Source organism: Ptychodera flava, chromosome 21 (genome assembly GCF_041260155.1).
Source record: "Ptychodera flava strain L36383 chromosome 21, AS_Pfla_20210202, whole genome shotgun sequence".
Lineage (NCBI taxonomy): Eukaryota > Metazoa > Hemichordata > Enteropneusta > Ptychoderidae > Ptychodera > Ptychodera flava.
In genome coordinates, this window is record NC_091948.1 from 6,399,043 (window position 1) to 6,412,897 (window position 13,855).

Consider the following 13,855-nt stretch of genomic DNA (forward strand, 5'->3'; position numbering starts at 1 on the left):
TCTGAATAAAATTGATGAAGATTTATTGATTCAGAACAAGGGAAACAAGGCCTGAAAATATGCCAACAATGCTGATAGTCTACCGTGTGAGATAGATTGTATCCTTTGTCACCTGAGGGCTCAATATTTTCTGTGCTGTATACATCCCATGATCCTTGTTTCCAACTTACCGGACATGATCCAGTGTGAGAGACAGTGAAATAATTTATGATTTCCGACAGTCTCTTTGATCTCTTTTATAAAGCCAACTCTTCATAGAGATGCATTTTGAGATAATTTGAATGTCATGGATATATTGAAATACTCAAAAATTGGATAAAAAATTTTTCAGTGTTTTTTTTGACAAAAATGCACTTCATAAGTTAATTTTAACAGTGTGGATATCTGTTATCTTGTTGCCTGCAATTATATAAAGTGGCTGGTAATTTTGGTTATGAAAAAGATTAATAAGATTGAATCTCTTTTTTTCTCTAGTTGTGGCACTTTGAGGTATATATGCTTTTTACACCATCATGTGAAGGGGCCTGGGCATGTCTACGCCAATTGTCAGTGCTGATTTATGTAATGCTTGACACAACAAGCTGCAGAAGCTTTGCATTAAAGTGCAGCCCAACTCCTGATAAACAAGTCAGGGCAAAACTAGTGCACATTAATTATTCTAACAATATTTTGACGTAGTGTAAAAGCTACAGCTACAGTGTGCGCTGCTCAATGAGGTTGATGAAACGGTCTACCACTTACATGTATGTCAGACTAAGGTCACTTTACGGCACAGGGTCCTAATAAATACACCAGTGTTCAGGGGTTAGCTAGTAGGATGTTTTGAATCATTCAATTTTCTTTGGTCGCACTGTTCATGCAGGTTAATCAGAAAGCTTTCCCTGTCTATTATATTCTCTGCAAATGTCTTTTAATCAGAAAAATCCTACCTTAATTCTCTAATTGTGAGGAAAATACATCAAAGTTTATTCTTGGTATCTATTCTGTGCAAACAAAACAATTACTAAACTTACCCTAACCCTAATTGCTCCTCCTATCTAAATTTAGATCTTTTTCTTGAAGAGACTTTCATTTTTTCCCCTTTTAAATATTTTAGACAAATAATCTGCTCAGTCTACATTTTCAACTCAAAAATGTTTTGGACTGAAACCTGTACCTAAAATACAACATGGTTAATGATGGACAATAGTTTTGTTGCTTTCTGGAATGATTATGCATTTTGGAAAATGTGAGAAATGTTACCATGTGTACCACTCAAAAAAAAGCTAAATCATGTAATTTGAGAGAAATGCTTCATAACAAGTTGCTATGGTGACAGATGCTTATCTGCTGTTACACAATATCATCACCTGTTCCTGTGTCACATCCTGAATGTCAATTGCGATGTGTCAGACTACGGATAGAGTATAGTGTCTGATTCTTTGGACAAAGTAAAGTGTCTGATGTAGCACAGACGACGCAGATGCTTATATGACGCAAGGAACAGGTGATATTTGGTAATAAATGATTTGTCACATACTCATGCCCAGAATTTAGAAACAGTGGGAGACCTTTTAAATTTCCGGGCTCTTTTATTATTCTACCAAGTGCATAAATATAAAAATATTTATGTTATACATGTTTTCTACATAAACCTGTACAACATCACCATAGCTTTAACACCGGCCATGCATCTGTGCATGTATACCAAACACCCTGAGTATAGATAAAGCAAGACAGATGAACTTACCCAGGAAGAATTACTTTCTATCCAGTATGGTATTACAATATTAATGCTGCCAAAACTTTCCTGTTCTTGAAAACCCCACTGGGCTTCGATTGTAGATCTCCATAGTGTTAGAAAATGGCAGACATTTTGTTTTATTACAGTGACAATGCCCGAGCCAACATGTGAAACACTCAATATAACACTTTAACCCTTTGAGTGCCAAAGTAAAACTTTTGTTGCCTTTATAGAAGATGACATAGCCAGCAACTTTTTTCAGATCTAGACAAGTTTTTTCAGATTTTTCCCAAAATTTTGGTGAAAAAATTGCAGCCATTTAAATGTTATGTCCATTTGGTCCAAAATTATCAAAAAAATTACAGAAAAATTCATAAATATTGGTAAAATGTTACACCGAAATTTTGGAGGAAAAATTACAGCACTCAAAGGGTTAATGTCATGTGACAGATACCTAAATCTTGCTTTGGGCGAATTTTCACTTTCGCTTTCAATGGAACCAAAGAAAACACAAAATGAACATCCAATTACCTAATGTATGGTATGTAGCTGCCCAAAATATTCTCTCTGGTGAAGCCATTCAACTTTTAATATTGACAAAACTTTGCAAAGAGTGGCGGCCATTTTGTTTGTTTACTTGGCTAGGTGCCAGTGTGGTATGGAAACACCTGAAAGTGATAACCAATGATATCTCAGTGTTTTCTGTTGAATATCAAATCTTGTAACATTACCAGGATTGAGGGGTACTGGGCACCTTATCAAAACAAGGTCCATGACAAATAACAAACTTGCTTTCCAAGAAGCTGTTACCATTTTAAAAACATCCCCAAACAAACAACTCCATCAAATGAATAATTAATTGCATGAGTTCTGTTGTCTACGAGGCATACACCTCATGAATATTTCTCATTTATGCCACAGACACTAGATACGTCATAAGCTTTCTAAATTGGTTTTTGCACAGTACTGTAGTTCGAAATTCGTCATTGGTTAAGAATTAATATAATTATGACAAAAATCAGTAAATGTCACAGTTGGCTATAACACTTCAAGTTATGAAGGAAGAAGTCGCTTGGAAAACTAAAATGGATGAAACTGTCAGGAAATCTGAGCATCGTTTATGCACAGTCATGGATGGCAGGAAAGATTTAGAGTATACAGATTTGCCCTGTATATTGTTAGTACATTCCTTTTTTCTCCCTGTGTGCTGAATGTGTAAGTCCATCCATACTATTTCAAATATTAGGAATTAACCAAAGTCTAGGGGTGAAAGCATCATAGAATGTTGTAGTATGTACAGTCAAAGTTCAGGAAAATGAACCAAAGAAGATTGTGTTTGCCTGTTCAATATTTTGCCAAGCATGTAGACACTATATTCCCATGCAATGTATTTCTAAGTTTATAACATTGTTCTTGATACTTAATTATATTTTTGGAAGAGGAAGAGGGAGAAAGCAAAATAAAAACCACAAAAAATGCCTTTGCTGATACTATTACATCACAACACATGAAGGATTGTAAGCTATATTAGAAGCACAGTAAGGTATAATGGCCAGGGTTAGTTTGCAGTGACTTGGTTTATGAATTCAGAAGCATGATGCACAATGTGCCAGCTTCTTCTTCTTTCTGTAATTCTTGTTTAAATTATTAACCAGTATTTGTGTCCAAGTTATGCTATCAGTGATACATTTCATTGTTCTTAGAAAGAAGACAAAACACATTTTTATCAAGTGTCTATCGCTGGATATGGAAATGTTGCAGTTTTGAAACTCTTTGGATCTTTTTTCAGTTGTGTTTTGACATTCCATTTACCATTGCAACAGTTGAAAGAACTGCTAATTTTATATTAGTGCTCTCAAGACATAATCAGTGAAACATTGTCGGCCAATCAGAGAATGTTTAATATTCTGTCATCAGTGCTTTCTGTAGCTGACTTACCATTGGCAGTTATCTTTTTATGTCACCTGAACTGATACAGGTTCCCCATTTTGCATATGCTTATTTTCTTGCCACCACAGAAGTGAATCACCCATTTAAATTTTGTTTTTATGATCAATTTCATCCCAGTTACACCCAGGATGTTTGTTGAAGTAAACAATTTTTAGTTTGTGCTGAATATTATTAACATAAAAAAGAGACAAAGGAAACATGAACATCATGAATAAATAATGATAGCAACGAAATTGGCGTTCCTTGATATCAACATGTACAATATGACAGAATATTTGTACACAGTTGAAACTTCAGAGTTTTTTAGAGAAATGTATAGGGTACTGGTAGGCTCCACACCACAGCACTCATGTGCCAGTTTATGTACAGTAGCTTTATTTTGGTACTTCAGGAGATATGAAATTTAAAGTGTTTGATTTAAAGATAGATTAACTGTCGACAGACTCCAACAGACTCCGTGAATTTGATTGCTAAAGATATTTGTTTACAAATAACATGGCGTTGGAAAGATGTCCCCATAGCCTTGACGGTGATAGGGAGTGATCTAGTCAAAAACTGTCATGAATCATGTTGAGGGGAAATAACATGCAATATGTTTGTCATTGTGATCTGATATCATTAGTCATGACCAGTATTATGGGATAGCCATACCGAAGTTCGACCAATGCTGGAAAAGAGAATTATATGTGTGTATTTTTGTCAGCCTGTTCATTATCATAGTGGGACAAGAGTGAATTCTAAATTTAGTAACAGTCTAACAAACATGATGAATGGCGCTTTGGATTGCGGTGGTAATTTTGTATAGTGCAGGCAGCTATGTGTACATATAAAATGCCTAATGTACGTCAAAGCCAGATAAAGTGTAATTGTTGGTTGTAAAGTGGGGCATCATTTCACGCAAATTGTATCCAAGTCTGAAGAGAGTTGAAGCAGCCAGCCGATCTGAAGTGAATGTGTACTGTAAAGCTTTAGCTTGGTACTGGTAAAATATGTAGGAATGTGATATTATGTAGGAATTTGATATTTTGAAAGCAAGTTGTGTTCTACTTGTTTCAACAGAGTAGTGTTCATTCATACTTTTTTCCAGTGGGCAGAATATGGATACAACTAACGAAAGCTACAGCGGCAAGTTTATTTTTGTATAAATTTATGGTGACCAGGAAGTAAATGTACTCTGGGAAAGAGATAGAGACCCTGAAATATAAATTTTAAATTTGAGTCCTATTGTTTGAATTTGCACTTCTGCCATATGTCATTTTGTAAGTCATCGGCCAATCGGAAGTTTTGTATGGAGGAATGCAGACCGGTATGTTGCCAAATATTTCAGATATGTTTAATGATGAGATGCACACTACCAAAGCCAAAGTCTTGTGTTACAGCTTGTTGACAAGATTGTACATGTGTCATTTGTAAATTAACATCATTCTGTAGACTGTGTTATGATTCTGTTTGGACAAATTTAAAAAGAAAAATTTGAAATTAAACATGAATGCTTGCATGGTCTGCACCACATTTCAGAAATTCCTGTGATGTACACAGCATTGTGGAAACTTTTAATTTCAAATGGTGAGTTTTGAAGTAAAGCTTGATTGTAGAACTTGCCATTCAGTGTTGATATAGTTTCTATTTTAACCCTTGATCAGCACTGGCATCAAGTCACGCTGATATAGTTGTGTCAATATACACATGTACATGTTTCTGTTTGTGTTACCCATGGCACATGTCTGATCTTAGCTGACCTGCCCCAAGCAGTCTAAATTGCCATGCCCTGTCCCCAGGCAATTTCAAAGTGCCATCAATCAAAATAGGAAGTAAATGAATTACGTTTCTACTGGCATAACATTTCAAATTGGGGTAATAAGCAGAGACAAGTGCGTGAGTTGTGAATTTCGCATGGGGTGTCAGGCAGTGATTTCATGTGGATGGCGGCTATGTCTGCTTTAATATCTGTGTACAATGAACCGTAGTTAAGTAACTTAGTAAAGGAAAAAACAACCGCACTTATCGAAATACATGCCAAGACGACTCAATTATTGTACATCTTGTTGTTGACCAGTTGATCAAAAGCACAGGCACATAATTTTATGTGAACGGACTTGTCACACACACATATATGTGGATACAGGCATGCCTACTGTACTTTGGTCAATTTTATGGTATCGGTACGCAAACTGTGATTTCATCAAGTTTGTTCAGTTCCAATAGAGATTTTAAACACAAGTTAGAAATGTTCAATGTTTGTCTCGTGAAATATCAACCCTGCTGCTTTCTTCACTATACATGTATATGATAATGATATCAGGATGGTTGAATCCTCAGCGTGCATCACTGTTATATATATTTCACACCCAACAATTAGTGTGAAGCTTAGGGCAAGGGCTAGACTAAGTGTGCTGTGGGTCCATAGCTGTGGTGTTTTCGGACGGGATTCCTGCCTTTTACGGGCTGGTTTTGACTTTTTACGATTTTAACCCCGCCACCACAGCTATGGGAAAATGCGTAGAAAAGCGTCCATGTTACGCCCGACAGCACCCTTGTCGCAACTTTGTTCGGCGATATTTCGAAAAGTTTCCATCCAAATTACAAATTGCCAACACTCATCGACAACTTGGTTATTAGGGACTCACCACGACCAGAAATCCGCTTAAAATTCATTGAAATATCGCCGTTTTTCTAGTTTCAACCGACATGACTACCCGGAGACCGCCATTTTGCTGGCGTAAAACTGTTGTTCGAGGCTCTCTGCAGAACGTCACTACAGTGACGTAGCGGTGACCTCTCAACTTATGAAAACAAACTGAGAGATTACAGCCGGCATCCGCGCCGCATAAACAATCACAGATCCCAGGACTGAACTATTTTTTTTCCAAGTTAAAGTTTGATTTCAGTTATGTGAGACTGGCAATGTCCATAGGACAAACGATGGTCATCGATATCACACGATGAAATACTCAGTTTGTTTTCTATAAGTTGAGAGGTCACCGCTACGTCACTGTAGTGACGTTCTGCAGAGAGCCTCGAACAACAGTTTTACGCCAGCAAAATGGCGGTCTCCGGGTAGTCATGTCGGTTGAAACTAGAAAAACGGCGATATTTCAATGAATTTTAAGCGGATTTCTGGTCGTGGTGAGTCCCTAATAACCAAGTTGTCGATGAGTGTTGGCAATTTGTAATTTGGATGGAAACTTTTCGAAATATCGCCGAACAAAGTTGCGACAAGGGTGCTGTCGGGCGTAACATGGACGCTTTTCTACGCATTTTCCCATAGCTGTGGTGGCGGGGTTAAAATCGTAAAAAGTCAAAACCAGCCCGTAAAAGGCAGGAATCCCGTCCGAAAACACCACAGCTATGGACCCACAGCTAGGGCTAGACTAAGTGTCCTGTTGGTAATTTCCAAGGGCAAATGTTCTAAACGGTACTGATCCACATGGGCCAGTAAAGTGGAAGATGGTTTCTCCTTTTGATAAATTGTCACGTCCATACACAGTGTAGCCAAATTACGTGATCACTGATATGAGAGCTAACTTGGCATAAACAAGTTGCCGTCAAGAGATGTATGTCTGTGATTAAAAGGCATGATGTATCTGTAGTCAACATAGGAGGCTGGTGAAGCTCATTAGATATGGCGGTATCATTTGAATTGACTAAACTTTGTGAAGTGACCTTGAAACACTGCCAGATAAAAATAATGTGACCTTGTCTGCCATTTTAAATCCTTCTGTATTTGGAGAAAAAGCAGTTCAATACATGCACAAAGCTGGTTGACACAGAGATATGGCATTGATAACAGTATACCTTAACATATAAAATGCATATGTTAGATTTGGTGATAGCCATATGGGGAGTTGGCGTATCACATGTACATGTAATATAGCCTGTGTGTTTTCAGGTAACACACACGTTCCACTTTTTTATGTATGGCCACACATTTTCCATCAAAAATCAAAAATGGATCTTTAAAATGTGAGATTTTGAACCTTGGGATACATGTACATGTAAACGTAGGTGCTATGAAGAGAAGCTGTCCGAGGGTGGACAGGCTTGACAGGCACGTGCTCGTGCAATATGTCAATGAAATAGTCGTTAACAAGGTAATTTGGCGGCATGCGTGGAGATCACATCAAATTATTCTGAAGACCCGACTTTTATAGAGGGATGTCTCTATCATCGCTAGGAGACCAGAATTGTGAATTCATCCCATTCAAGGCCAGTTACATGTAAGCTGCAGCAGATATGTCCTTGAGACGTAAGATGGAATTTTATAGCATGTAGTAAAAGGGGGGAATAAAATGTAATATCTGGATATCAAATCAGGCAAAACAGGAAAAAGGAAAATGTATGGATGACTGTGTGTGGAAAGTAGAGATGGATACACAACTTGTTTTGATATCATAGTCAATGAAGAAATGAATAATTGTCAGAAACCATATCCAAACAATGATAATGAAACCTTTAAGGAGGTAACTTTAATACTTCAACAGATAAATAGTTTTTTGTTTCAACTATGTCTCTTAGCAATAGTTGACTTGTTTGTGAAAGTCAGTCGGATTTAATGATCGGGTGTAACTGTTCAGAGTACACAGTTCTACTGCCTGTACTGGTATTGTCTTGTTCTTGGCATTATCCTTCCATGGGTTCAGTCAGCTGTACTTTACTTTAGCTTTAACCCTTTGAGTGCTGAAATTTTTCCTTCCAAAATTTTATTGCAACATTTTACCAATTTTAATGAATTTTTCTGTGATTTTTTGATAATTTTGGACCAAATGGACATCATATTTCATTTGCTACAGTTTGTTATCAAAATTTGGCAAAAATGTGACAAAATTGACTGGGGTATACTTTAAAAAGGCAGCAAAAATTGACTTTGGCGTTCAAAGGGATAATATAGACTCGGCACTACCTTGTAAGCTGAATTATTAATGTTTCCTGTTTTGTGCAGAGCATTTATACACCCACTTGGGTGAACACATCATCAAGATCATCGGTTGGCCAACCATTGTACGTAGCAACACCTTCCCTTTGTTTTATACCTATCAATAATAAGCATGCCCTCTTGTAAGATTTTTAAGATTTTGTCAGTCTGATTCCAGTTGGTTAATTCCTGAAATTCACTTCAGGCATGCATTTAAAGTGTCTACTACACCTACATTGTAGACTTTAACCCATGTGATAAGTCAAGTTTCCAGAAGTCCTATCAAGCATGATTTTGTCTGTGGTGGTCAAGTTGGACACATGGTGAGAAAACCTGAATCTCGGCCTGCTCACTGTTTGTTGTACCAGGCAGAGAAGTTCAAGTGTAGGCACAGGTTTCTAACAACGAGTATACATGGTTTACCTTGGTGAAATTTGAGCTGCAGGTGTAGTACATTGTACAACCCGGGCCGCTACAAATATTTTGCATGAGTAGTGAAGTGCATTTTTGAGAGTGTAGGTTTAAAATTCAGACAAGCGTGTACCACTGGAGAGTAAGAAACCTATTGTTTTGAGTATGAATTGAGTTCCTAATTTGAATGTGAGGTGCCGCCATTTTTGTTCTACAGTAATGTGAACCATGGTTTCTCCACAACAATGTGTGAATCAAGGAGAGAAAAGCTTTGGAGGCTGTTTGGTTTTGTCTGTAATTGTCTGAGGGGAATTCCAGACAAGAGTCAACTTCATTCACACTTTCTATCCCTTGATGTTACATGTACAGGACCATCTCCAAATGTTTTCAATTTAGTGTTTATTTCTAAATTTTGCGTGCCAGATATTGCAGGTAATTCTTAAACATGTAGATTCCGTTCTGGGAATTGTAGAGAGCTAAGCTTCAGAACAGACAGAAAAGTACATTGTGTGGACACACAGCTATTCGTTTGAAGTATTAATTTCTGAAAAATATGTGCAATTAGTGTTCATGTCCGACTGTTTTACCATCTCGGGGTAGAGAAATAACACAAAGCCCTAAGAATGTAAATGTGATTTCATTCATCCATGTTGGGTTTAGAAAAACGTGTGATGATGCAATGTGTAAAACCTGCGCATTGGAGTGAGAAGTGACTTATTGTTCAGTGAACTATTTAACCCTTTGAATGCCAAAGTAAAGTTTTGTCGCCTTCATAGAATATACCCAAGTCAAGTTTTTTTTAGAATTTTGCTAAAATTTTGATAAAGAACTACAGAAAATGAAATGTGATGTCCATTTGATCAAAAATTACAAAAAAATTCCTAAAAGTTGGTAAAATGTTGCTCTAAAATTTTGGTGGGAAAACTTACTCTCTCAAAGGGTTAACATGTACTGTGGCCCTCAGACTGAACAATATAAGAAACTGAAACGGAAATTAATCCTATAATTCTATAATTAGATAGGAAAGCATTGATGATCAATATGTGAGTACTACAGTCAATGGTAACGTCAAAAGATTCTTTATTGACAGCTGTAGCATACATATCCTCTAAGGCAGGTTGTATGTGTTGAAAGTTGTCCATCAATTTAAAAAAAAGAGATAGCTCTTGTTACCATGGTTATATAATTCCCAGCCGCTTGCAGTGTCTGAAATAATCTTTCTTCAGACCTGCCAGTATATGGGTCTGTTTTGTATTGCATGTTTTCATTCAAGAGTTGGATAAGGTTGCTGCTCTGGGGAGGTCTATGGAACACATCCACAAAGAGCTGAAAAGAATTGACACAAGACAGGGAGGCTACAGGTAGCATATTGCCTTTACCTGTAAAAGCTTGCCTTTTAACCCCTGTCTTTGTGTTTTTTGCTTGAAAGATCACATGATTACTTTGTTGTGGCTCAGTCAACTGCACGGATCTGTACTAGGTTATACATGTTTGGTTGAATTTGACACTTGATTTTGGGGTAGTTGGGAGGGGGGGCTAATTTAGGTCTCAGAGATTCGTGTAGTACGTGCTTGTGCTACTTTCCGTAAGACCCCGTAGCTTCATTGACATATACATTTGTGCCCTTTTAAGGTTTTGTAAAGTACCCTAGCTTACTTGAAATTCTAACTAGAGTTCAGAAAGGTATTCTTCCTCAAGGCCTTCCCTGACCTGTGTATGCTATGAGACGAAAACAAACAAACAACAAATCAATAAAAATGACTTTGACAATGCTTTATCATTGACCTGAACTGATCAGACATGCGCAGGATGCCGGACACATACTTGAATTGCTCTGGTAAAGTGTCAGACTTCAGAAAAACTTTACAAGTACGTATGACAGAGAAATACCTCTCTGACTAGCTGTATGATAAAAGCTATCTTGGTATTTCTGCTGGTAACAGTTCATCAGAATGACTGTTCTGTCAAATATCTGTATATGGTGGTTGTAAAGATCGTTAATGCTACCTGTCCAGTAGCCTATGACGATGTACATCAAAATACCCTAATAGTACAGATACTCTGAATGAATAGCATTCCATGAATAACAAACACATCTTTTTTTCCTTCTCCACATTAACTGCACATGAGGATGACCAAGTTTTTTTTTAGGCAGACATCAGCTGTCAGCCGTTCTGTATAATTTGAATGTCCTTGACAGCATTGTGAGGGTAGCTTTTGAGGGCAATGCACCAAGGCCACGCATTTTAGTAGGATTTGTGAATGGATTCTCCATATACGTGATCAAACAGTGAAAATGGAATAGTCCACCTCCTGGGTTGTGGAGGGGGTTTCCTTGCAAATGGTTGGTAGGGGTGTAGGGTTCATTGAACTTAATTCACAGTCCACTAGAGAAAATTATCTTAAAGATCTGTTCCATTCTAGTCCTGGTTTCAGTAGTTATCTTTGTTCAGATCACCATACAATATTGTGGTATGATTCTTCTCTGTCTTGTCGTATCAGGAAGGAAAGTACAAAGTACACGGAGGACAGAATGACCTGAAAATGATTAAAACATTCTTGTGTACACAGCAAGTCTGTAAAGTCTACAAAGGTTCTCAGTTATTTTGTGAGGATTTTCCATCCTGTTTTCTTATTGGGTTGTTCAGGAGAGCAGATATGCTCCTGGTGTCCCAAACCATACATGGTATTCCCATAATATCAGAAATACAGTCACCTGTGTGATTGAAGTAAAAAGGACTGAATTTTTTGGCTCCTCTTCCTCTTACAATTCCCCCCCCCTGAAAAAAAGCTGCACTTCATTGCAGTTGGTCAAGTCTTCTAATTCAAGAAGTGAGGATTTTGAAAGACATCATTGTAAACTACATGCCCTGTTATGGCAACAGCTTGGCGTTACCTGATTTTCGCGTTGGTTTGCCGAGCAGAAATTACATTCTGGCTGGCGAGAATGGAGAGACAGTGATGGCCCACTGTGTTGTAACAATACTTATGGTAGATTTAAAACACATCATAAAATGATGAAAATTAGTTTTGACAAAATACTGAGAAAAATGTAGTATTCACAAAATGTATGTGATAGGTAAAATGGTTTGGCACACATAGATCACATAAATGTGGACTGATTGCCAAACATAGGAGTGTCTGCATTGTACCCATCAGTTGTTTGCCAGATGTGGGTACTCAACTCACGTGGGTAAACAATGACACACTGAAAAGTGTTTGTGGAAACTGAGATGCTCTTTTGAAGGTCATTGTATTGATATGACCAGTGGTACAATTATCATTTTGGTTCCTTTCCTACCCACATTCCCAATTTGTTGTATCCCCTTGTCACGTCTGTTACTATTCTTTAAGTGACTGTTTTTACAACCAAGTAAATATTGTAATAGTGAATGCCACAGTGAATGGTTGTGGGAGGTTTCACTTGCCCGTATTTATATCTATTTCATGTTGTATTGACAAGGGATCATCTTTTGAAAATGTTTTACAAATGGGACAATATGCTGGCGTGCTGATATTTTTTTCCCAGTTCAAAGAACGACTGCACATAGCATACATGTCTCAGTTGCAGAGAACAGATTAGGTAGCAAGAACAGTTGTTGAAGATGAATTGCATGTAGGAATATTTGACATGTAATGACTTGTCATGATGAATTATCAATCGCTCAATGCTTTGAACACTCTGGGTTAAAGACCCATATGTAAGCACTAATTTGGCAAGATATCAAACAAGACTGTTTTGATACGCATATCCAGCAGTATTTTGCAAGTCATTTCTGTGTACTCTATGCAACGGTGAAAAAAACGCTTGTTGACAAACATGCTGGATCTACGTCTGTCTATTTCCCATAGAGTAAATCTCTTCCACAGACCCAAATAATATGCATGCCGTTTGTTCTTACGGTTATTTTCATGTACTTGGCATGGTACATGTGATACAAGGAGTTGGCCAAGTCCGTGAAAATGGCATATACAGTACGCTGTTTTCAGGAGCCTTAAATGTTGTAGTCTTTGTTCAAATACAACATGTGGGACTTGTCAAACATCACTGGTAACCAACCTGACCTGATTATGACAGATCATGAATTTGGCAGGATATGGGTATTGTACATATATATGTAGCTGCTGTTTTGACTAACTATCTAGTCAATAAATCTATTACAGTACATGTGAAATCAGTCTGTATTATTATGATTTCACACTGTGTTAATAATATTGCTTGTATACTGCCAGCAATCTTTAATCCATTGAAAATCATAAACTAACTGGAAATGTGATTTTCCCTTTTCTCTTTGCAGTGTGCAAAACCACAGATATAAGAAACACAGTGAGTCAATTTAATCAGCTTGAAAACTGTACTGTCATTGAAGGAAATCTGAAGATCTTGCTCATTGACTTTGGCAAACCAAGTGACTACAAGCATCTGAAATTTCCAAAATTGTTGGAGATAACAGGCTATTTTTTGACATTTCGTGTGAAGGGACTTCAGACCTACGAGCACATATTCCCCAACTTGGCCGTCATTCGTGGACAGGAATTGTTCTACAACTATGCTTTGGTTGCCTTTGAGATGCAGGATTTGAGGGAGATTGGCCTGCATGGCCTCGTGACCATACAGCGTGGTGGAGTACGAATTGAGAAAAATCCTAACCTTTGCTATTTGAACACTGTCAACTTCGATTTGCTGGTGAAGCCGGAGACGGAAAACTACATTCAAAACAACAAGAGGCAGTCAGAGTGTGCTGACGTATGTCCACCAAACGAATGCAGTCAGTGGACATGGTTACAGTCGCATGAAATACTCTGTTGGACGTCGCGATATTGCCAGATAGGTAAGACTTACTTCTATTTCACAATTT

At 37.5% G+C, this 13,855-nt stretch overlaps 2 protein-coding genes across 2 annotated transcripts in view; one reads left to right on the plus strand and one right to left on the minus strand.

The window, feature by feature from the left end:
- Window positions 1–13,855, minus strand: part of LOC139121253 (uncharacterized) — a 76,491-nt gene that overhangs the window by 51,443 nt on the left and 11,193 nt on the right. The gene's annotated exons all lie outside the window — the stretch shown is intronic.
- The window catches only part of LOC139121252 (insulin-like peptide receptor), a gene marked incomplete in the record, with an annotated part of 39,453 nt that overhangs the window by 3,783 nt on the left and 21,815 nt on the right, over window positions 1–13,855 (plus strand). Inside the window, 1 exon segment of the mRNA XM_070685980.1 lies at window positions 13,295–13,828. Within this exon segment, the coding sequence (XP_070542081.1) occupies window positions 13,295–13,828 (534 nt within the window).